This window comes from Oenanthe melanoleuca, chromosome Z (assembly GCF_029582105.1).
Source record: "Oenanthe melanoleuca isolate GR-GAL-2019-014 chromosome Z, OMel1.0, whole genome shotgun sequence".
Classification (NCBI taxonomy): domain Eukaryota; kingdom Metazoa; phylum Chordata; class Aves; order Passeriformes; family Muscicapidae; genus Oenanthe; species Oenanthe melanoleuca.
The window spans coordinates 44904486-44930408 of NC_079362.1; the positions used below are offsets into that span (position 1 = coordinate 44904486).

The following is a 25923-nucleotide window of genomic DNA, read 5'->3' on the forward strand; positions in this document are numbered from 1 at the left end:
AAGGCCTGATAAAGGTTCTGCTTCAGATTGCAAAAGCAAATATATTGTATTATATATATTTCTCTTCTTTAGTATAGCTAAAGGACAACTTCCCATGAAATAATGCATTCCTTTAGAATTGCAGAAGATTTTCACAATTTTTTTTAAACATTCCTATTGTAACCTACATCAAAAGGGCAGCTATGTTTCTTGTGTCTGACTATACATATGCATTATAAAAAAGTGAGTCTACTGTAATTACCAGTTTGCAGAGCGAATTCCTGCAGGGTTTGTACTCTCCCCATTAGTAAAAGAGATAAGTTGAAATGTATTAAAATTTCACTGTACAACTGGGAGTTTTTGTTCACAGTAAATGTGGTAATGTTTCTTCATTGCTTGACTGTTTGTGTTTAAATTTAGGCAGTGTGCCCAACAGGGACAAAATTATAGGATAAAGCTATGTATAAAAGAAAATCCTTCTGAGAAAACCAATAACATTTCTCCCTCCACTGCCTGCCCCCCTTCTCTCTCTTTTCTCTCTCTCTCTCTCTGGTTTTATTATATATATCTAAATATCTATATATATATTCATATATATATACATATTTTTTTAATGTTCCATTCTGGCCAAAGAGACACCTATTTCACACTTACTGGAATCCTTCTCTCTCCTAAATAAGGTAAAGGGATAGAATATACTTTAGCGAACATTCATGAAAAAATATCCATTGCTTTGTTTTCGGGAAATACCAAAGAAGAAAAATTTAGAAGTTACATTAATAAAATAAATGCATATTTAAGTAATTAATTACTTCATCTAATGAGGAGAAAATTTTTCACCTATATGTATGGTTTTTTGGGGGTGAGGGAAAAAAATTCTTGGGTGTTTTTCTTCTTATTATTTGCTTATAGTATTAGTTTTGTGGCTGACAGGACTGGTGACTGAAGGTGCAGTGCAGGATTGAGTATTTTATTAATGTAAATAAGAAGTTATTGCTTTAGGCTAAAACTTAAGAACACATACATAGTATGGAGTTTTGACCTTGAAGAGAGAAAAAAGATGATTTTCTTTTCAGAATTATTTTCAAAACAATAAAATCTTTCATTATAATTATTTTATGTAACTTCTATAGAACCCATATTTATCTTTAGTGGCTAAAGTGCAGAACAGTGCAGTGTAAATCCACATAATTTGTGTAAATCCACATAATTCTTTTTGCCAAATTGAAAACCCATCATTTAGAATCCATAAAGCAATAACATGTGAGAAGGAAAGAAAATCTTGACAGGCAAAACTTCCTAAAGAGCAGATTAGACAATGAACAATATATTTGTGATATGATTTAAGGAAAATTCCTGAACAAATGGACAGGAAGAAGTTGTTTCATGGGCCATTTTTGCTTTGTTTAAATCAAATGTTGCTTATTCTTTCATCTCATAGAAGAAAAAGATGGAGAAGAAATAACCCAACTGATTTTGCCAACATAATTTTGTGTAGACATTTACATTTTTCTTACAAGGTTTCCTATTTACTTGTTAGAAGTGATATATTGCATATTTACATCTTTTCACTTGTAATTTTTACTGGACAGACTAACTGAGATTGATCAAAACTAGTTTAGAGATTATGAGTTATTTATCTGATCATCTTAAAGACTTTTAACATTCTCATCATCTTCTGATTGATTTGTGGAGAAACAATAGGTGAAGAATAAATATTAGGTTTAATAGGTTTGTTATTTGATTTAATAGATTGATGTAACTTTTTTGAACCACTTATAATCTACTGAACAAAATCCTTTTTTGTGGATTGCTGACCTAACCATCCACATAATGTTAAAAATTGTTGACAATTTCCTTCCATGTTCATGCTAAATCCACAGGTTCTGTGTTTTTTTTAAGATACTAGTGGGAAAAAAACTTTTTTGAGCATATTTAGTTTTAATTTTTACATCACGTGTTTTGCGTTATTGGCTTACATAGTTTATTCTGAAATATCTTCTGTAAAATAGTAGAAGTCTGTTGTAAATAGCAAGGCTGTTCCTACACTATAAGAATTTCAGTATATTTTCTCCAGTACAGTTGCCAGCAAGATACATTTGTTTTCTGAAGAACTATTACCTGGACTTTTCAGAGAAGCATGGCCTCATGGAGTGGTTAGCGGTGGAAGGAATTTTTAAAGATCATCTAATCCAATCCTCTGCCATGGGCAGGGACATCTCCAACTAGATCAGAGCCCTGTCCAGCCTGACCTTGAATGTGGTACCCACCACCTTCCTGGGCAACTTGTTCCAGTTTCACCACCCTCCTCAAAAAAAATTTATTCCTTATATCTAATTTAAATCTCTCCTCTTTCAGTTGTCCTATCACTACAAGCCCCTGTAAAGTGTCCCTCAGCCTCTTCCAAGCACCATTAGGTGCTGTAAAGCTGTTAAATGTACTCTCTAGAGCCTTCTCTTCTGCTGTCTGAACTATCCCAATTCTTTCAATCTTTTCTCACAGGAGGGGTATTCCAGCCCTCTGATCATTGTGGTCCTTATTTGGACTTGGTCCTTCTTTTCCTGAGGACTCTAGAGACAAATGCTCCAGGTAGGGTCTCACCAGGGCAGAGTATATCACAGATCCAGGGCAGGCCAGTAAAACCAGTGGAAGCAACTTGCCTCCTGTGCTCTCTAAAGGAGGCAGTGAGTTGTGGTTGCTTGGGATGAGTGCCTGGGTGTAGCTTGCAGTATTATTCTTTAGAAGAGTCAGGTTAGAGAAGGCTATGTGAAACTTCCTGCAGGTGCACCCGTGCATGTTGGATACCTATCTGACACTGACCGCTGCCTTGGCAGCTCATGTGGCTGAGCTCCAGTGACTGACAGAGTTGGTTTCATAGCAGAAATCTGGTTTTCATCTGTAAGAACAAATATCTGTATTTGCTAACAGGCTCTTGGGCACAGGGAATCTCATTCTTAAATCAGCTATGTTTTTTCTTCAAATTTTAAGCAAAGAAGCACTTGTCAGTCTTAATTTTTTCAGTGCAAATAACTTTGATGCCTGAGACCCTCGGGCTAGTTTTACATGCTATACAAACATAGTGTGATACTGTACCTGCAGTCTTTGTATAGTATCCTGTAGGCAGCCCTGTGAGCTGAGTGTCTAGAAGCAGCATGAAAACTCTACAGAAACTTCTTGAAAAATAAAACATATATTCTGCATTATATTTCTCTAGAAAAGTTCAGATAGCATTTCTTAGCACAGGTTTTTACTTTTACTGGTGTCTGGGGTAGAACTCTAGAGCAACTCCTAAATTAATGCAAGACTACAAATGTTTTTTATTCTTCTCTTCTTATTCCCCATTCCCTTAACAGCTCTTTCTCAAGAAGGCTTGAGAACAGTTTTCTAGCATGCTTAAAAACTAGGTTTTCCTTACTCTGGGTAAAGCTGTTTTATCCTATTAACAGCTTTTTCTCTTGTTAGCATCCTCCCTTCATCTTATATTAGTAACTGTTTTCTTGAATGCCACAGAGAAATATAACAATATCGTTACCTTTCAAATTGTATTTACTGAAAATAAATACAAATAAGAAACAATACTAATATAATGTGATGTGAAATTGCTAATAAATACTGCAATGCAGTGAATAACTCAGAAGATACTTGAGTATCTCTAAATGGGAGAGAGATTAAAAATATCATAGCATCACATTAATGTTTCAGACCATTTAAATGCAAAGTAAATTCCCCCTTGCTGTTTTTTGTTTTGGGAAAAGCATTATTAGGCTACTAGTATTGAAGTTAGTAATGGTCATGTATCAAATAAAGTTATTTTCTTTAGGTGATTCCTCTATATAAAATCCTTCCTTTACCAGTGATAAAGTAAGCTTTTATCATTAAAAAAAAACTATTAAAATTTTTGTGCCAACAGAAGAAATAATAATCCTGGATGTTTCTGCCTTACCTCTTCCCTCATACCACACCATGTTGTGTTAGCAGTTTATTAGCCTTATCTCTGAAAATGGTGTATATTACCATTACTTATTTTTCTCAGATTGGGCAGTTATAAATTGAGTGGTTAAGTCCATCTATGGCAATGATAGACTCAGGATCAGTATCAAGGAATTCCCCCTCTTCCAGTCTAGTGTTTTGGCTTCTGAATTACTCATGAAAGCATTTTAGCTGAGTTTCAAAACTCTCTTTTTTGTACCTGATTTGCATGATGGAGGTATACAGTCGCCCTGCAGAGACTTCTGCATGTGTCTGCCTCATTCTGAAGAAAGTGCAGCAAGCACTTCCACCCCAATTTTCCCTCTTTCTTTGAAGTAAAACATACATGAGAAGGGGAGTAATGAATGCCTTGCTTTATTTTGCTTGTGGGTTTTTTGTTTTACCTACTAAACTGTATTTATCTCAACACACAGATTTTATCCCTCCTACTTTTCTGATTTCTCTTCCCCATTCCAGTGTGAAGAAAGTGAGCAAAGGGCTGTGAGGGACTAATATGTCAGCTGGGCTTAAACCAAAACAGTTGCCTATAATACCAATCTCACAAGAGGAGGGTGACATTGTGCATTTCCTAAATGTCAGTATCAAAATGTTCCTCCTTTTGGTGTTAGTTTGAAAATAAACTATTCTACTCCTAATTTGCCAGCTATTAAAAATAGTGTGATTTCATTGGGATTTTTTTTCCATCTCCACAGCAGAATTTTTGCTGTGATCTTTTAAAAAGCACATAATTAGCAGGAAAAAAATATTTATTTGGATTTAAAAAGTAGTAAAGAAGAGGAGTGATAGATTTTTATGAGCTTTTTAAGGAACATCTATGTGCTCTAAAAAAGAAAGAAAAAACTCTGAACCTAAAATTGTAGTATGGTACAGTCTTGCACTCAGAAATAATGTCATATAAACATCTTCTTCTTAGCTTTACAACAAAAAAGAATGAGAAAATTAATGGCAGAGGGGACTTTCTATTAAAATATTGAAACATTTGTGGAGCTTTTCTGTTGTCTTCTACTTCATAACTTATTCTGTCAAGAGTCAATATACAGCAAAACGAGAGTGGATCTCCATGTTTCTCATTAGTCCTACTTATTAAGTGATTATTTTGGTGTGCCATCATGTCTCAAGATCATCTACTCTATGATGGCTTCAAGCTGTTCTCCTAATCACAGTGTTGTTTACTTTCAGTAAAATATTAGTTCAAAATTATGTAATTTTCATTTCCAGTAGAGAGTAAAATTGTTTGACAATGGATAGAAAAAGTTAATTTAGTATGTTGTGTTCAGGTTTCTCTTGGAGTTGAGACATAAGCTGCAAAAAAGTGTTTTTTACTTCTAACACTTCTCATAATTTCATGCAAATATTTCATTCATCGATATACAACACCTCAGCTGTTATTAGTTTTGGAAACATATATGAGATTATTTATTCTGTCAATTAAATATGGAGAGTTCTTGCCTATATTAAGAAAATGCATAGAACTTGTGAATTGCCATTATACAAAATCTTTATTATATAAAATCTAAATTTCAAGTGTGCATACGTGTATATGTGTGTGTGTTTAAAACCAATGGCATCTTTGCTAACTAACACATTTGTGTAGTGTGCATTCTTACTTATTCTTACTGATTTTAATGCAGCTGTCAAGAACTGCACTTATGCACCAGTTTGCTGGTTTGCAGTCTCACTAAAAAGACTTCACAGGACCAAATTATCGTCAAACCTCATGCTTCTGTCTCTGGTAACAGGGGATTTAGATTGTGTGAGCCCTGTGGGATAAATGGAAGGGAGATGCATTAGAAAGGTAGATGGAACATCGATGCAGAGAATGAGTATAGTTGACTCCGTTATGTATTCAGGTGCACAGTGATACAGATGTGGAAAGAAGACATTTTTTTAAATAGCTTTTTGCACTTGAGAAAGGTGAGACAAGGACATTAGAAATAAGACTCTCTGTTAATACTGCCACTGCATAGAAAGATGTGGTTGAGACTTCAGTAAGATGCTATTCAACCTCACAGAACTCTTAAAGCCTCATTATGAATTACATTACAAAGTTTTGTTGCAAACTTATCTGTCTCTCCAGAATGTTGCCTCATTTAAAACTGCCTCCATCTTTCATGATCACTTCTAAGTACTCCAGAGAAGGAATCATACATGTTCTTTCTGTGTTCCCTTCTCCCACACTATCATCCCTTTCATGGCAGCTTATTGACTCTCATCTCTTGGAAGCTCTGCAGAATAGCCAGAAAGATTGACTTTTCCATTACTGCTGTAGGCTATTTCCATTAACACATGAATAATATTTACTTTTTAGATATAATAAAATCATCCAAACAATATTAAATTAATATCCTTGGTCTGGGAGAAACCCAGAGAAGCCAGGTCTAACATATTTTAATAGCCATACAAATTACGCATAGGTGTACTGGCATTATGCTTTAATTTTAGGCAAAGTTCCTTTCTTTTTCATTATGCCTTACAGGAAGAAGATCTCAAAGAGAGCTGCAGGACATTTCTCAATGTCAATTTTAAAATTTTAGGATTTGAGGAATCAGCAGTATAAATTTTTTAAATTATTCTGCTGAAGTCCAGTCCATTTCTGCATATGTTTTCAAGGACCATTGTAATTTTGATAGAAATACGAGAAGCATTATATTTGGAACTCAATGTAAGGGATGTATAAAAATGTCTCAGAATTCCTGCTAACTGCTGGCCATTGACATGGTAAAATACAACAGCAGACATGTTTCAAGGAGGTGGATGTAGGAAATTGTTTTGTTGTGTACTCAAGGTGTTAACCTGCAAGTTGTCATCTAAATACGTGGTTGCCTATCAGCTAACATGCAGGAGGCTGTCTGCTGATTTTAGTGTTTCTTTCACTATTCACTGGTTTCTTTTCCTTCTGTTTTCCTTCTGGCTTTCTTGGGGAAGTTACTGAGGATAATTTCAGTCAGGAAAAAATTCTGTTTCTTAATCTAAAAGATAGTGTAGTATGCGAAGTCTCATTGCATAAACTTTTTATCAAAATCTTGGGAAGGCAGAATTATAGTGCATGACTTGTGGAATGCCTAGCTAAACTCTTTCAGAAGCACTTTCTGGCAGGATTCTAATGTTGGTACTTACACTTTAGCGGGTTGGAACAATGGTTGCAATATTTAGCTGCTACATCCAGGATCTTTTTATTATCCCCGCTTCCTACCCACCCCTTTAAAATTAAGCAGTACCAGACATCCAACCACAGTTAAACCAACCACAGTTAAACCAACCCACTCAGCTACCTACAAGAACATCAGCTACTGTACCTTAAAATCCTACTGCTGGGGAATGGAGATCTGCATTAATACTTTGGGTTCTTAGGTTAATCTATGCCACATTCACCTTCAGCTGCCCTCCTGGCATTCCTGAGCCTATTGCACAAGCTGTCAGTGACTTCTCTCCCAACTTAAGTAGTATTGAAAAACAGTTGAAAAATACTGTTCATAATTGTGATGCATATCTTTGCAAGGCTCAGTGAGTTTCCTGGTTGTGTTGTGCAGGTCTTCAAGCACATTAATTTCTTTCATGTTAATGAACATTAGCATTCCAAGCCTGTAGGATCACACATTGTTTTCAGCATCTTGAGTCTTCCTGTCACCAAGTTATACTGGCTTCCTGTTGGGTATTTTAGTGATCTCAGGTAGTTACAATAATTCTGAATTAACTGAGTAAAGTGCAAAATTAATCTTTAAAATAAAGATAAAATTCTGTTAGAGATTTCCAGTAGTCTCTACTACTATAGAATGGCTCCAAATGTATGTTGCATCTGCCCTGGCAACACTTACTGTCATTGTGTCTAGTTGTTGTTTAGGGAATGCAGGAATCAGGCTAACAAAATAATTTGCCCAAGATCATGACAGAACATGAATTAGAATGAGTCTTTCCCATCCTAAATGAGCATCTTACAGCTTGAGGGGTAATCCTCATCATTCAGAAGTATGCATTGGATTCTCTGTGGTGGAATGGGAAACTACTGAAACCAAATTACAACCTGGCATCAACATGCACCCTTGGCAGAAAAAGCAGCCAAGTAAGGCCAGGCTGAATATTTTGGCCATGCTAATTATCTTTTGATTTTTTTCATGCCAATTGATATTAATTTGTAAAAATGCATAGCTCTTTTTGAAGACTTTCCAGATTTATTTATTTATTGGAGGAAAAAGCTGATGTTTACATGTTTCTGAAAAATTTGGGTGAACCTTTTGGGCAATATGTATAAAAGCTAAAAATCATGCTAATTAGTTAGTTCAACACTTTATATCATCTATACTCTAACTCAGAGAGGAGGAAAAGAAACATGTAACCTCTAAATTTTCCCCTTCAGTTTGTAATCTAGAGTGACTAAATGGATAATTTTTTGAATAGGTGTAATAAAACTTACTCTTAAGCTGCAACGTTGTATTTCAGGTTCAAGCTGAATCAATTTTTTACAGGCAACCTGTTGACCTCTAGGCCAAAAGTTGATAGGGTTGTAATGGAAATGCTGATGAGCCTTAATAAAGCAACTCTTCCAAATGTCAGTTTTATCTAGTTCATGTACTGCACTATATTACATCTCTTACAGGTACTGTAAAAGACACATTAACAAGTCAAAATATCATCAAATACAACCAATGTGTGTCACATTGGTGTAGAGATCTGAAAAAAAGTGGTGAACGTGAGAAAATCTTCTATGGTAAAATAAGAACACCACTTTGAAAGACCTCCTTCTTGCAGTACAATTAATTACTGAGTTCATTAATTAATGAACATATTAGCAAAAGAACACCATTACTGACCAGTGTAGTCCTGATATATTACCAAGTCAATACACTATTGAACATGAAACAAGACCTTCCAGGAGATTTTTTTTTTCTCATAACCCACAAACACATATATTATTCCTGCACGGTCAGCACTTCTTTGGTACGCTTATATTTCATATTACTAATTCTTTTAATCACGCATCCATAGAGCTGTGTTTTATAACCTGGCTACTGAGTAATTGGACAGGTGACATTGGGACTGAGGCCCTGAAGTGTCAGGCATAATAGAACAGGATTTTTTTTTTCCCCACTATGTTTTTGAGAGTAAAAGGTTGTAAAGGAGCAGATAGGATAAAAGAAATAAAGGACTCTTGTAACAGAAATTTTTCAGAGAAATACAGATATTAAATTTATCCATGAACTATAAATGTCTTTACATTTATTTCTGATGCAGATAAATAAGGGATCAAACATTTAAAATAATTCTGAGGCTTTTTCATTGCCAGCAGCCAAGGAGCTTAGCCTGGCCAAGTTAATGCTGAATGTAATTTTTTGAAAGTCACTACAGTTAAGTTGTTGGGTTTTTTTTACAGAAAATATGTGTATGTATGTTTATTCTTCAGAAAAGGCAAGAGTCTTCATAAAATTCTTCAGTATCTCTGTGGCAATGCATACCAAGCACCCTTCCCCCACCTTAGCCCCCAAGTAATCATTGATTGCATCTAAATCTATAGAGATATCTTTTCCTGGCAGCTCTGGTAGTTACAGTAGATTGTTAATCTGTGAATGATCAGAATAAGCCTCTCTGTCTCAGAAATCTCCATGCAAATTACATCTAAATGCATGCCATAAATTTATTAGCAGCAGTTTGAAGTGCACAGGTCATCTTCTACACTATTTAAAAACATATGTCTGTTACAGTAGAAAGTCTCATTCAATTTATATTCACTTTTCTGTGGCTGTAGCTAGCCCTTGTCAAAGTAAACCTGTGTAATTGTTCAAATAATTCTAAAAAGGAAGGTGAGAAAGTCTATTATTAAGAAAGGTGTATTATTAAGCAAACGAGATCTCTGCATGGGATTGGAGTTTTACCATTGCTACTTGGAAACAGAGAAATACATGTTTAAAAATTGAGGAGTTTTAAGAGGTAAAAGGCTATTCCTAGGTATTGGAGAAAATTAGATATAAAGGCTAGTTATAGGATGCATTTTGAACCAGTCCTGTTCTTGTATCTTGATAATTTTATTGTTTTGGGAACAAATAAAATCCATGATTTCTTTTTGCAGCAGAGTTATGTCTTAGGTAAACCCCAAAAAGAAAATTCAAAAATAACCTTTGGATTCCATGGAGGCAGGGGAAATATATTTGTCATTTTCCTTTCCATATGTTCTTGTTTCCTAATTTTTACCTGGATTTGAAACCTATATGATTCTGTGGTAAGACATCACTAGTAACTTTCTTTCTTCATGAAGTCAATGTAAAACTGGAACTCCTACAGCATCCTCATCCTACCAACCCTTTTTTTTTTTTCCTACAGAAAATAGAGCAAATCTTAGAAATAATTTAGGAATATATTAATCTCCATGGGACATAGCGATATATATTTTGAAAGAAAATTAATTTCTACCTAAAAAAGGAGCAAGGCTTTGAATGTTAGGAGGCTGGATTTTGCTATACAGTTCATGTCATTCTAACCAACACAACAAATTTGTACAAGGAGGAAGAAATACATTAACATGTGTTTTCTGTTTTTTTTTCCAGGCCATCCGCTGTACACTGGTAAATTGCACATGTGAATGTTTTCAGCCAGGGAAGATTAACCTGAGAACCTGTGATCAGTGTAAACATGGCTGGGTGGCACATGGTAAGAAATATCTGTTGAAGGCTTGTTTTTCCAATTATTTCCATCTTTACCAATATCTTTAAATAATAAGAACTGGATTGATAAGGCAGTATTGGTGCCTATTTGTGTGCACAGTCTGAGTTTGTGCATGTGTATTCGTGGGCATGCTTCTTTTACAGAAATTTGTCAGATGAAAAAAGAGTCTGTTATTCTGGCAACAGCTTCAAGTGCCACTGGAGTTCAAAAGCTTGTGTAAAGCTTGAAAGAATATTCTAGCTTCCCAAAAATGAAGTAGCTCTGGTGCTTAACAGAAAGGCAAAAAGTTTATAAATGGTTGTACAGCAGAGTTAGTATTGCAGAGAGGCATCAGCCAATAAGTCGTTGGGCCCAAATGGAAATTCAGATTTACCAGTGTTAAACATTCAGATCTCACATGTTGAGAGTGTATCCTATATGGCAAAGGAAGTGTGTATATGTGATTTGTGAGTTGAACCTCTCTTCCCATGTTTAAGTATATTAATAAAGAAAGGAAGGATTAGAATTCCCAGAGGCATGAAAGGCATGAAAGGCATAAAAATCCACATAAAGACATTCGATTTTGTTTATCCTTCTCTACTTCATATTCTTGGAAGGGATTTTTTTCTTGATAGTCATTACTAAATTAGCATGAGAGAGCAGGAGAGAGCTGTATACACCTTTAGAAGGTAAATAAGGAAGATACCTAAAATGATTTAATGACAGAAAAATAGGGAGGGGGAAGAGAAAGAATACTATATGTGTGGAAGAAATTGCTGTTGAAGTTTTCTTCTCATAATCCAGACTATTGGCACCTAAACAAGCACAGCCCTCATTCCCCACTTCTGCTAGACATTCGGGGGCTTATATTCTATGAATTTTATTCTATTTTGATGAGAACTTGAGTGAAAAGTTAATACTTTCTTCCTAAGATACCCTTGATCTCTGTTTATTTAGTTCGTGTCTGCCTGGTTTTGTGCTTGAGTATGCTGACATATGGCAAGTGTGAGTGCTCAAAAAATTCAACAGCACTGACTGAAGGAGAAGTTTTTATTCACATATATGGGATGTAAAACAGGTATGCAGGTGCCATGCAGTCCTGTGTCACTGCCTAACATTGCCTCCAGCCTGCCTAGAAGGGCCCTAGCACCACCCATCTAGATGCAAGTTTATGATATACTAGATTGTCTAGGGACATCGTTTATCCCTGTTACTCTTATTTCACAGAAAATTATGTTCAGTCACTGAATAACCAGATTCACTTTCTTGAAAGAATCAGTAAACCTCACAAAATTTGTATAGTTCAGGCATTCTTCAGGTTTTGTGTAGAGTCAGCATCTGAGGTTTTGCTGATCACAGGATAGGGAAGCACTGTCTAGGTATTTTCCAGGGTGTCCTCCTGATGACCAGTAGAAACTGAGAGTCTAGCATTTAGATTCTGGCACATGGACATCCTGAATTTTCTTTTCAATGAGTATGTTTTGGAAGAGTTTGGAAGAGAATAATCAGATTTTCCTCCCTGTGAAGTGATTCTTCTCTATGAAGTGATTGAATTCAAAATCAGAAAATTATGACATATGTGATCTGAGATTAGCACAGTGTATATAATGGAAATGTCCCTGTTTTTCAAGTCCAGACAGTTGAAACCTGAATGTGATGATTTGGGATTTTTTTCTCCCATACCTGAGTGCTTAACATTCCAAATAGAAAACTTAGTACAGTTATATATATAATTAGAAAGTGTTTATTTTGCTATTGCGCCAAGTGAATAATGCTTTTTTGGGAATTTTATTTTGGGGGGTGGTGGGAATTTGTTGTTTGGTTGTTTTTTTTACTACACTTTGGGTACATTCATCGGAAGTATTTCCATTTTGTCAGAGTGAGACAAGTCAAATATATGTTTTACATACATCAAGTATGATCTTGTAAATTATTTTCTGGACAATGTTGTTTCTGCTTCAGTTCTTGACCTTGGCTTTTTTTGAGGATTTTGAGGGTAGCATTCATGAGACAGATCAATTCACTGCCCAGTAGCGCCTGGATTTCAAAATTACTAAAATCAGGTTGCAGTTCAGAAGTCCTTTACTTTAAAACTATTAGCACATTTCTTTCAGAAGTTGTTCCTTGAATGCAAAGAGTACTTCCTGCTGCTTTAATTAAAGGGCTTCCTTGTGATTTTTATTAATGAATTTCAGCTCAGCTCCTTTAGTGCTCTACTGAATGCAACTATCAATGAATAGGTTTTTCCAACAGGAAGTACTGTGCTTTTTCAGTTCTGATAACCTAGAATCATAATTAATTGAATAGATCAAAAAATAGCTTAGAACTGCAGTTTACTCATGCTGTACTTGACTAATCTGTGTGGAGTTAATTCATTTTAATAGCTGCCATTTAAAACATTGGAATTTCCAGAGGAAGGAGGTTAGAGCGTACAGGAACCACTGTATTATTACAGATATATATATATATATATATATGTATTGCATATTGTATATAGGAACTTCTGGCCCTTTTCTTCTCTACTGCTTCCATTGTCTTTCTCATGTTTTCCCTTGCTCATCTAAAATAAGCTGCACAAATTTTGAAAGGAAAGATTTCCTACCAGTTCAGATACACCTGTCTGGAGCTGCCAAATGTAGGACTGCAACTGTGGTAACAGATGCATTGGAAAGTACTTTTGTGACCAGATAAATGCTTCTGTTTTTGAAAGTTTCACATATAAAGGTTTGACCCCTGTACTACCTACCATCCTGCAATCCTACCATCAGTGTTTTCAAGGCCAAAGCCAAAAGCTGCACAGAGCATAGCAGCATCAAGTATTGCTGTGAATCATGGAGAATGGGTTAGTCCTAGGATGAAACTTGGAGTATTTTAAGGGATTTGGGTGACTAGACTGTTTTCATTTGTTTTAGCTAAAGGCTGGCTTTCATACTGTATGGTTGAGTGGCAATTTATTTTCCAACCCAAAAATTAAATGGTTTAAATTGGATAAGCCATCTCTTAAACTGTAAGCAGTCAAACAGATAAAGTCAGTCTTGACTTTTTTTTTTTTTTTAATGGTATCAATACTTTGCATGGTCCATACAGAAAACAAAATCTCACTAAAATCTCAGTAGTCAATTTTTTAAGGAGATTGGTATCTTGTGGCTCTTAAATAGTATGGTACTTAGGTGGCCACAAAAAATAATACTTGAGTGCTTGGTTTGTTATCCTGCTATTTTTTTTGCATTAAAAGAAACATTCTATCCTGTGAAAATAGTAATCACATTTTACTCTCTTTAGCACAAAAATCACTGAAATTTTATTGGAAACAATGAAAAACCCCACTCTATTTGCCATGCACTTTGTCTAGCTGAAGCATCTTAGCCTATGAGGAAAGAAATTGAGCAAGTCTGCAGTAAAAAGATGTTGATTTCATTGACTTTGCATTTTGTCCTTTGTACTTGTCATTGATGTCAGAATAACTACCATTCTGCTAGCAGAAACACTCTTATTATATCTTATTCAATAGATCAAAAGACCCAATGTAGTATCAATCAAGTACAATCTTACCTACTCTCATAACTGTTTTGCCCCCAAAAAAGTGCAAAGGTGACTCAGAGACTTGTCATGTGGGTTACAATTTCACCTTGAAAAGAAAGTTTTCTGGTGCTGTGCTAGTATTTATATAATGCAAGTGCTAGCTTCCTGTTAATGAGATGAGATTGGAAACAACCTCCATTAGAAAATGGAGAATGTCATAAAGTCAAATGCATAACATGACTGTGACTACTTCATTTAGAATGGTTGAGTTTTCTGAATTTCTACAGGGTAGGTCATGAAATTGTCAGGTAAAAGAAACATGAAATAAAAACTAAAGGAAGGGTAGGTGGAAATAAATAAAGAAAAGAAACAGAAGAATACTGTGGAAATTTTAGAAATCACATCTCTTCCTCTGCCCTGAAGTTTCTGAAAGGACTAGGAAGAAGGTTTAGAATTTAAATGTGAGCTGCATGGGAATGAGATCACAATGAGTGCTATGTTGAAATAAAATTCATTTGAGTTCCTATATTTGTCTCAGTCCAAAGATGTTAAGTGAAAGAAATCTAGGTTTGCAAAGTCAAAGATAATCTCTAACAAAATAAAACTAAATGAAAGAATGTCACTGATCTTAGAGTCTCTCTAAAAGCTGGCGAAATTCCCATGTTGTTCTTTACCTAAAAATGGAGATTTTTTTAAGCAGAGAGTAAATTTTTAAAAAGAAAAAAAAAGAAAGAAAGTAAGAGAGAGATGTAATTATAGTTGACTAATAAAATAATTGGGCTATTTCTGTGTTGTCTGATAGGATATAAAAAATTGTCATGACTTATAATATCAAACATGGTTGTTTACTTATATTAAATTTATTTAATTATTTGAAATGCTTTAAAATTACTTGAGAAAATAATTTTTTTATAAGTTATTTTTAGATTTTTAGCAAAGTAATTCTCTGCAGCTCATTCATAATGAAAGCTAGCTTTTCATGATTTTTAAAGTAAAACTCTTTTAGGTGTAGTCTGGGTTTTCCTGTCTTTTACTGACAAGATCATTTTAATCCATCTGTTATAACTTTCTTTTGACCCTGAAGGTGGAGGCATATTTTTCATTACTGATTTCTTCCAAGAACCTTACAAGATTAACCTTCATTGCTGGTAAATACTTTTTAAAGTGCCCCTCTTCTGCCTATGCCATTCCTTTATGCTTCCCTTCAGCAGGATTTTACCAAAGCAGCCAATACAGCACAGAGAAAATGCACTCTGTTATCTTGTGGGCACTCTGACCCAGTATCTGGTTTTAAAGCCAGTTAGGAATGATGTGATGCAGTGTTTGCTTTGCATTACTCTGGTATCACCCTTAGTGTAACTCAAGCTGAGGTGAAACCAATCCAGATATTAGGGATTTCAAGACAAATAATATTGTTTCAAAATTTTATGAGACAGAAGTGGCAGAAAAGAAATAATGCTCAGGTGCCCCAAAACCAGATAAGAGGCCTTGTTTTTTCATCCTTGTATTTAGCTGATACTTACATAACAATCTGGTCAAGAGTTTAATCCTCATGCAAATGTGGCACCCTCAGGTGTCAAGTAATGTTTTCCAGAGGGGTAATGCACAGGCTCTGCCCTATATATGTTCAGACTTGTACCTCCTTGGATCTCCCTGGGAATCTGTTCAGTTTTAAGTACTTTTTCTCTTCCTCCCTGCCAGCCCCAGGACCTTTTCACTCAGTCAGGAGGAATTTAGACCTCTCTGCTTCTACCCAGCTTCATTGGTTTACATTCCTGGGTTTGAATAAGCCAATGTCCTTTGGACACAGCCAGGTGAGACTATAGCTGGCCAGGCATTAAGCATTCAGCTAAGGACTGAGTGTCTGGGTAGCCCTAAACAGGTCAAGACCCATTTGGAAGCACATTTCTGCTGCACTGGCCTATATTCAAAACTAAAAGTGAAATCTTTTCTAATTTTGAACACTTAATTTTCTGAAAAGCTTTAAAATTAGTAATCACACTTTATGCTTTCACAGAATTGTCATTAATATAATCACATACTAATTGGCAACTCTGCTGCACTTTTTCAAATTATGATTGCCCTTGATTAGCTATAAAATGCCCACAGATGTTTAGGCTAAAATTATTTCAAAAGTGCACTATATTGTCATTGGGGTGCCCATCGTTATTGAATTTACATTTTACAGAGGAGGCTTAATGTCATTTACTACACCCAAAACCATGGGACGAAATTCTAGGAGATGTCTCAGGTGATGATGTCTTGACCTTTTTTCTAAAGAAGAGAATCTATAAGGAAACAAATAGACTTGCTGTGTTCAAGATGGAGCAAAGGCTGGAATTCTGGAATTCTTCACAGTCACCGTAGAAGCTGCCTTTTGGAAAGGTAGTCAGTGAAATCCATGCTCTTGAGCCCTTTAAGTGTGATGATAACAAATTTGCTACATGGTGCAGCTTCAGAGGGGAGCAAAAGAGTGTCTAGTGATTGCTGTTTGATTCCCAAACGAGCAGGATAAATTCCATGGGAGTTCAAATCACCAACAGGTTTGAGGGGAAGCAGTGGTGGACTTTGCAACATGCATCCTCCTCAGGATGTTTAGGTGACAGTACCTGCTTACTTGTGTCTTTTAACACCTATGCTGCTGCACATGAATTGCTGTGATGTGCTAACCACTTTATCATTTTATTACAGTTTATTACATCATAAATTTTTATATCTTCTTAACGATCCTACAAGAAGCTTAATTGTTTATAGGAACATCCTAATTAACTAGAGTTCACTAGGTTAAGCAGAACACAAATTGAAACTGCTCTAAATGAAACAAACCCTACTACTTCATTCCATATAGCTTCATAAGGTTAAAATGGGATTTGACTGCAAGAATAAAAAATTCATACTGCTTTCAGATGTTTAAATGATAATACCATGGGTAACTTTACCTCAGCTTTCTCTTTTGTAAATGTGAAATTGAAAGGAAGAAACTTCTTTTACCTACTAGGAAGAATTTCGTTTTGAGCTATAGCATTATGATGACACTTATCCCAGAATAATTTAGCAGACAATAGTGTTACTCAATTATCCCATTTCCATCTGGATTTTATAAAGAGAAAAGGTAATACAAGAAATGTACAACATGGGTCTCAGAGACATTTCTAATTGTATTATAATTGATTACAGTCAATTTTTCTGAAGCATGTTTAACAGGAGCAGAAATGGTCAGAGTACATGAATTGGGATGGGTAAGACTGATGTGTATGAATGCTAGAACTAGTTTTATGAATCAGTCTTCCCAGAGTCTGAACACCTTCAGCTGTCAGCAACCTTAACACAGCAAACTTAACACAGCAACCTTAACACAACAGGTTTTCCTGGAAAAACTGAGGTGGTTTAGCACATGTGGGAGAGCATTTCATAGGCTTGAACCAGAGCTACACCCTAAACTGAAACACCACCACTGTCTTGGCTGCCTTTGTGAAATGCATCTATGATACCATTCGAACAGAATGACATTAACAGGTGGGCAGTACCTATTGCACTTTCATTACAGTTTTCAAAGCTGGATAAAATGGAATAGGTTGCCTAAAAAAGGTGGAACTGCCCCTCCCCACTTAAATAGAAAAGACACATCTTGGCAGAGCCAACTAAGCTAAGGCCCTGCTTTCATTGGAACACTGCACCAGACAATCTGTAGAAATCCCTTCCCACTTAGAATTTCTGTAAAACTGTGAATCACAGTTAATGAAATTGAGGTGCATTAGAATTAAGATGGAAATGCTCCAAATCCAGACTACACTCCAGGACTCCCAAATGTGCTTATATCTTACTGTGTATAGTATGTCAACCAAAAGATGTTAGGATGATTAAGATACATATAAACCTCATCTTACCATTATTAAGAGAGAGAATAGTTTTAAAGTGTTAATGGCTGATAGGATGGGCACATTTATCTTTGGAGACAAGAAAGTTCAAAGTTGAATGACTAATCAAAGTAATAGAAAGAGATTATTTATTTAGCATCTTCCATTGTAGATTGTAGATTTCAACAATGACATCATTAATCTGTGTGTCAAGAAGCAGCAAAAGTGGACTGTCCAGCCAAAAGTTCTGAGCCAGTAGTCAAAGGCAATGAGACCACTGACCATGCCTGCACCATTAGCAAGCTCCTTAAGGTCTGAGCAGGATAGACTGAATGAGGAACTGGTAGCTGTGTCCATTGACAATCTCAGGCATGGCAAGATCAAGGGTCCATCCACAGGCTTCAATCAGAAACAAAAGAAGGTGGGGCCAAAGATGGGATAGAAGACGAGGCTGTAACATGAGTCTGAGGGAATCTAGAAGACAGGACTACAGCCAGACATACCTACAATGAGAGAAATGAAGATCCAGGCCTGATCTTTAGTAGGGGTTCTGAACCCCTGGACTCAGCATCCAGGCTGCTGGGCAAAATTGTTGCACTGAGGACTGTGACACCATAATCCATAGCTGCTGTCTGCAGCAGAGGAGACTGCTGATACCAACACACACAAAAGCAGCAGTGTGTTGGAATGCTCACATGATTAATCTACATGTGTTTCTCCATCACTAATCATCAGACTAATCAGCCAGTGTCCTCTTTTACACAGGCACCAATGCACATACTGATGGAGAGTACTACAAGGTCCAAAGCCCACACAAGAGGCTCTGTCTCGTCTTCCCTACCCTGATCCAAATAGTCAGGTGTCTTCATTCCTGCAGTATGCCCATGCAGGAAATTTCCAGCCCAGATGTTTTTCTGAGAACTTGGGATGAAGGTCCTCTAGAGTATGTTCCTTTGAATACATTTGTTGTGAAAAAGAAGGGGGGAAAAAAAGCCTATAGTTTAATTTTTGTTATTAGTTTAGATGGCCAATTCTGGATCAAAGGCATGCTTTTGAGGTACCACTACATAAACTCCACCTAACCTAAATTTCTGGGAGAAAGCATTTGTGGCTCTTTTTTTTGTCCTTTTTTTTTTTTTTTTTTTTTTTTTTTTTTGTAGTTTGATGTTTTTACTATCAAAGAAAATTGTTTTTTTACAGAAAGAAAACATAAAGGAAGACACCTGTTTGGCTTGCAGGAATTGGCCAGGGAGGCTGTTTTCCTGACAGGCCAAAAGCAACTAGCATAGGGCCCCTTTAAAAAAAAAAAGGTCAGGATTCCATTTTTTTGTCCCCCCCACCCTTCATTTCATGTGAGCATTGGCAGAAACTCTGACAAGCAGTTCTTCATATTTTATTATGTTCTTGTCTCGCAGAATCTCTGTCAGGCAAAAACCTTGTCAGCGGAAAACCTGTCGTAGGATCAGAGGAGACAAAAACAGGTGTCACAGAGGCAGTCAAAACTGAAAGAAAAAAAAGATTAGGCTAAAGAGAGAAAGGCAGACAATTACATTAATGCCATTGCTTTTATCTTATAGATGTGTGTTATTATCTCGGGGTGCTGAGTGCGCAATTGCCTCAAAGAAAAGTAGACAGGAGACAAGGGGAAACTTGATAGTTATTAACTGAAGAGGCAGTGTGTCAAAGCTGGATGGGGTTCAAAGTTTTGTAAAGGGATAAAAAAACTGCAGACATCAAGCAATGTCTGTGAACAAACTGTGGTTCTGCTTTCGGCTACATAAACCTAGTAGCATTCTAGATATTTTAACTTGGAATCAGATCATAGACAGAAAAATTAATGAAAGTTTTCATTCAGCCTTTTTTTAATAACATTTATTTTGTGTACATGCAACTGAAGTGCTGGGGGGTTTTTTCTTAGTGCATGAGGCATGGTGAGGCATGAAAACATATACCAGTTTAGTTGCTGTGTTGTTTGGGTTTGGAACACCTATTATCAACACATGTTTAATTTTAAAATGCTATTAAGAAGCCTTTTACTAAGTGTGAACATCTGTACATGCAAGCTGTAAATTAGCAGATCACATGTGTCCCTCTGTCAGAGACTCAGTGCATTTGGCAAGTGGTTTCCATTTTTAGTTTTTAAGTACAATAAAAGGCATTACAAAAACATGGTTTTGCCTATGAATCGGAATTTCTTTACTTACTCTCCTTCCATGGTTTTTATCTTAGTGAACATTTATCTTCTATATGGAATAAATTGCAAAAGTGATGAAGAGAGAGGTGAAAAAGAGATTACCAAAGGATGCTATGTTGTAGCTGAAATATGTACTCAGACTGATTCAGAATGTTCATGCATCCATGTCCCCCATTCTCTTGCTTCAGGAGTGAATGGGATAATTTCCTACATCATGAAAATACTTGAGTTGTTCAATAGATAATGATTTTTTTTTTTTGTCTTTAGTCACTTTCTAAGCATGATAATTTTGAGGAGCAATTTTTTTCTGACTTCAAAGTGCACCATATTACACCATGTTTGAGGTAGTATTAAATCTACATACTGAGAGAGGCTAGTTTACACCACCTCTTATGGTTGTAATAACTGGTCACTTAAGCATTTTTGTCATTACTACGGATTTGTTATTTTTTTTCTGCGGTTGATGAAAAAGAAGAAAACCGTGAACTCCGAAAATGTGATGCTGTTCATGTTGACCACTAATATCATCAGTAAACTACAGTGCTCAACTGCCATTAGTAATACTGTATATGTTTTACCACATCAACACACTATTGTTGCAAAAGTATGATGGAATCATTTATATTGATAATATATTTTTAATCTGTCTTCTAATTTTAGTTTCTTTTGCTTCAAAAAGTGGCTCACTTATTTAGATTTTAAAAATGTCTGGAAATATCTGTTAATGTCTAGATACAGACTACATTTTTTTTTCATCTTCTTGTCCTTGAACAAATCTAGTAATCTAGAAAGAAGATGATGGTTGTAAAATTTTGTATCATCACTTGTATGTGTGTGTGCATACTCCAACAGTATTCCCCTTTGGCAAGTTGGGAATCTGGCTAGAGAGTATGCCAGAAAATTCAGAGAGGTTATATTGGAGAGCCCAAAACTAAAACTGAGATGGAATGAGATCCATAATGCCCTATTGCAACCCACAGACTCTTCTCTGTGGTGTTCTGAGATACAAAGCCAGGCAAATTAGCCTAGAGCTTTCACTAGACCTTTTCATCCTTCTCACATTAATAAAATACCTATCTAGAATAAGGAAATTAGCAAGAGGTAAGTGTATGTACAACTCAAATTGCTTTAAAACTACGATATTTAAAATTCTTTTTTATTCAGTAAAAGCAAAATGTCATGCTTTTATTGTAGCTATTCAAAAAAATAATATGAGACCTCTAAAGTACAAAATTCATCACTGCGTATTTGTATTTCTTTTACTTAGTAAAAATGGAATCTGCTCAGAGGCATGGCTTTTAATTTGGTTGACCTTTTTCACTGCATATTGGGAAGGAAGGGGTCTAAGGGCAATGAGTAAATTTGCAGAGCTGAGCCTCTGAACTGGACATACTGTAGATGAAATTAAAAATCTCTTCTTTGTTTTCTGTCTTTTGATAAATTTAAGAAGAAGCTGTGCCTTATTTTAATGTATCATTTGTACTTATTTTCATTTTAATTACACAGTCTCAAAACTCCAATAAGATATAAATAAGGTACATTTCCCCTCCTTACTTTATTACATTAAAAAAACAAAAAAAAAACCCCACCCCAAGAACTACAAATGGAACACAAAACTTTGTTCATTGATCTATTGCAAAGATATCCAAAGGTTTTTTTCTGAAATATTACTTAGTAAGAATACTGCAGGCTGTAATATGACGATTGACATTGAAACAATTTCAAAGCTCTTCTGATATTTCAGATTATACTGAGCAAAATCTTTCTAAAAGCTATGGGATACTATTTGCTATTTGAGAAGCTAAAGAGGGAAAAAGCCAACATGGGAAAGTTCAGGCTTGACATTAGGAAGCACTTCTTAATGGGAGGTGTGATCAAACCACAGACTTCCTAAAGAGGTGGTCAATGGCCAAAGACACTCCCTGTTCCAGAGGCATTTGGACAACCCTCTCAATATGGTTTAACTGATGATTAGTCTTGGAGTGCTCAGGTAGTTGGATTAGATGGTCCCTTCTAGATAAAATGTTCTCAGTTTTTATGGTGCATACTTGATACTTCAGAGTTGGAAAAACAGTGCTGAAAGGTTCCTAATTCCTGTACTAATTATCCAGTTAGTAATTTTTCATTGTTGAAGGCAGTCTTCTTTAGTGACCTCTACACAAAAAAATCCTTTCTGTCTGCCCCCACCTTCAGTTTAAATTTCTGAATGACTATTTGAAATCTGGAATTCACCACAGAAGTGTTATTTGACTGAGTGTTGTCAGAGTAAAACACGAGTATTTTTAGGCCATCCCATGAAAATGTTGACTGCTCAGCACGCATCTGATTTTAAGATTAGTTGATCTCCTCTTCCCCTGTCAGAGAACACTGTTTCATGTATGCTGAATTAATGAATATCAGACTGACTGATAAAAATTAAGTTGCACCATTAGGAAAAGGTACCTTTCTTAGTTTAAGTAGGTAAGTGATCCCATCATAGTCATGGTTTTGGAAAAGATTGTGCAAGTTACAGCTAATATGTCTCAAACACATATGGTGAACTTTTGATCCCACTGTAACTGCGCAAAGTATGAGCAGTACCTCATGCTGCACCAGGAAGGGACTTTTAATATGTGCTTTGTGATATTCAGTCACTGATAACTTCTTAATAAAGACACATCTGTTTATGTAATTTTTCAGGTATGACAGAGCACATTTTTTGTATAAAACATTTAATCTTGAAACCTCCTAAGTGCTTATGAAATCATAAACTACTGCAGATACTGTTGTTCACCTGTAAAACAGTTCATTGTTCATTAGCATGTATAAATTAAACCAATAGTTTAGAACAGAAAGTGGTAAGGAATGCATTACCCACATGAAATTATGTGGGCAAATCAGGACAGCAGAATAAAACTATTTACTCAGAAATTTGACAAGAGTCAGAATTTTGTCATGAACGTTACAGCTAATACTCCTTTCCTGTCAGAAAACCAACGAGATAGGTCCTTCCTTACCTCTTACCTGAAAAAATGTCTATCAACATAAATGGCCATTTGAATCCATCTAGATTGGCATTAGTTCACTAAGGGTACCAGAGGAGAAACGAGAAATACTACAGAAATTCTCTCTTTGTGCTACATCCTTAGCAATCTTTTAAAGAAATACAAAAATTTTTATAAATTACAATTTAGAGTGAGAATTTTCATTCTTCTGACAATTTAAAGGGATAGCAATCATTAATGTTCAGAAAGAATTTCAGAATCTTACAGTACTGTTATTTCCCATATGAATGCAACTGTGTGTCCTTTTGTTTCATTTACAACTCTCTTATTTTCATGTAGCAGGAGGTTTGCCTTTAGCTTGCAAATGTTCTTATGTACCCAGGCAATAATGTATGTTTTGTTGTGTTATAAATTCCACATTTTACTGACTATATTGACTAATTGACTATTATATTGACTATATTGACTAATTGAGAAGGATAAAATTCACTTACTTTTTTATTATGTAATACATATAATAAGGCCACAAAACAAAATGGGAGATAATATTATTGTCACTTGGAAAGCTTTTCCAATGTCATGCTAGTTAGTATTTGTGTGTGTGTGTGTGTGTGTGTGTGTGTGTGTGTATTGAGAAGCAGATGTCCATAGATAATGCTGCTAAAAATGAATATTGCAGTTGAATGGAATAGTATAGGTTAAATTTCTATCAGCTGATCAAAGAGTATGCTTAGTGGTCACCTTACATGAAGTGGGTACTCCACAGAGTTTTGTGATCTCATTATTAGAATTCAAAGCTATTACATCTGTAATCCACTCAATAGTCCTTAGATAAAGATGTCTTAAGTCACTCTCACTTAGACCATGGTAGAATAATGATCTTAACATCCTCAGCATGACAAGTCGTCTTCAGATGGAAGAACTTGTTTTTCCTTACTGCAGGTATGCTATTTACTGTTAAGAAAAGATAAACAAAACCAAATACTAGGATATATCAGTCATTAAAAAGCATCGAGTACTCAGAAAATGTCCATTCATGTCTTGGTTCTCCTCTAAATTTTCATAAACTTGGAGAAGCCAGGTAGTATCTTTGGAGACTTATTCTCATTCTGTAAGACTGAAGTTGAAAAGCTCAGGGTGATCCAGATCTACTCAATGATTTCAACTGTCTGTTAGAAGGTGGTCTTACAGGGTATCAATTTGAAACTAATATTATTTACACCATTCCTATTGTGAGTAATGCTAATATTAGAAAAAAAACAACTTTGTTTTACTCCTAAGCATTTGGTCAGTCCCTCAGGTAACATATAACCATATCACCACACATACTGCCCAACCTGCAGAATAAAAATATCAATTTTCTTGACTTTTCATGACACATCTATTATGGGAGTAGCAAAATAACCATCTTAGAAAAAGATCATACATAAAATGGTGGGGAAGGTCAGACAGTATTTAACCTGTCAATCTCATTCATTAGACCTGGTAAAAAGATTAGTTCCACATCATGAAGCCTACTTAGGTGAAGTACTTTGGAAGAAGAGCTTTTGGAAGAAAAAATCCCACTCTCCATGTTCTGCAGTATAAATGTCTTGCAGAGAGACATAGGACTGAAGTCCCTGGGCTTGCCAATTTCTCATTTCATATGAATATTAAACTAATGTTTAAAGCTATTTATTCAAAATTGACTTAGCCACTAGAGTAGGAAAGATCAGACAGTTCAGTTGCAAGAAATGAAGTATGAGGAAACAGGAACACTCTGACAATAGCAGTCCTTGGAGTAAATGTGCTGAATGAAGCCAGCAAGTAAATGATAAGGGCCTTTGCGCTCTGGATGCGAGAAAGCAATTTATCAAGAGTACATGAACTCTCTAGTGACCATAAGACAAAAAGAAACCAAGTACAGGAGAAGTCCCTATAAGATTATTTTAAATGCTCAGAAATTTTGATTTAAAAACAGTGAGAAGCTTGGGTTCTGCAACATAGTTCATAAAGTAGGAATAAAATTAAATTTAAACATTGATACTCAGTAAAATGCATGATGTCATACTCAATTCCATCCTTTTTAACTTCACAAGGGGATAAGAATTACCTTCATTCTGCAAATTTCCCTTATCTCTAAATTGTTCAAATCACAGTGAATAACATGGAATTCATAAAGCCAGGTGAAAAGAACTAGCTGGTTCTAGTAGCAGTGAATTCAGGATCAAATTTTTGGTAAATCAGGGGCCTTAGTTTTAACATGTTTAAAAGACTAGAGTTAGGCAGTATCTGTTTTATTTTGTTATCTCTAGAGATTAAGTATCAAACCTTTTCAGTCTATTCAATTCAGCATTCCTTCAGTCTTGGTCATTAGTTAATCATAAATTTCTCTTGAGCTATGAGTATTGCAGTGTCTGAGTCTCTCCTGAGAGCCCTTCTGCCACAGCAATTAAAATTACTTGTGACCTTTGGAAACTAGGGATGTTTTGGACTGCATCTGTGAAAAAGTTGATGATCTAGAGACGACTGGCATCCATCAGGAGTCCATACTGGGACCAGTACTGTTTAATATCTTCATCAGTGGCATAGTGAGGCCATCAGCAAGTTTGCAGTTGACACACCAGAAGGACAGGATGCCTTACAAGGGGACCTGGATAAGCATGAGGTAGAGGACCCAAAATAACCTCATGAGTTCAACAAGGCCAAGGTGCTGCACCTGGGTCAGGGCAATCCCAAGCATGAAACTGAGAGATGAACTTGAGAGTAGGACCTGGGCAACTTC

At 35.7% G+C, this 25923-nt stretch overlaps 1 protein-coding gene across 6 annotated transcripts in view; it reads left to right on the forward strand.

Moving 5' to 3' along the window:
* The window catches only part of BNC2 (basonuclin 2), a 608431-nt gene that overhangs the window by 200345 nt on the left and 382163 nt on the right, over positions 1 to 25923 (forward strand). For all 6 annotated transcript variants that reach the window (XR_008842612.1, XM_056514615.1, XM_056514613.1 and 3 more), the window contains exon 3: positions 10506 to 10608. Coding sequence is in view for 5 of the 6 variants with exons in the window: in XM_056514615.1 (XP_056370590.1) it covers positions 10506 to 10608 (103 nt within the window). In the remaining variant the exon portion in view is untranslated. The remainder of the gene's footprint in view (positions 1 to 10505; positions 10609 to 25923) is intronic.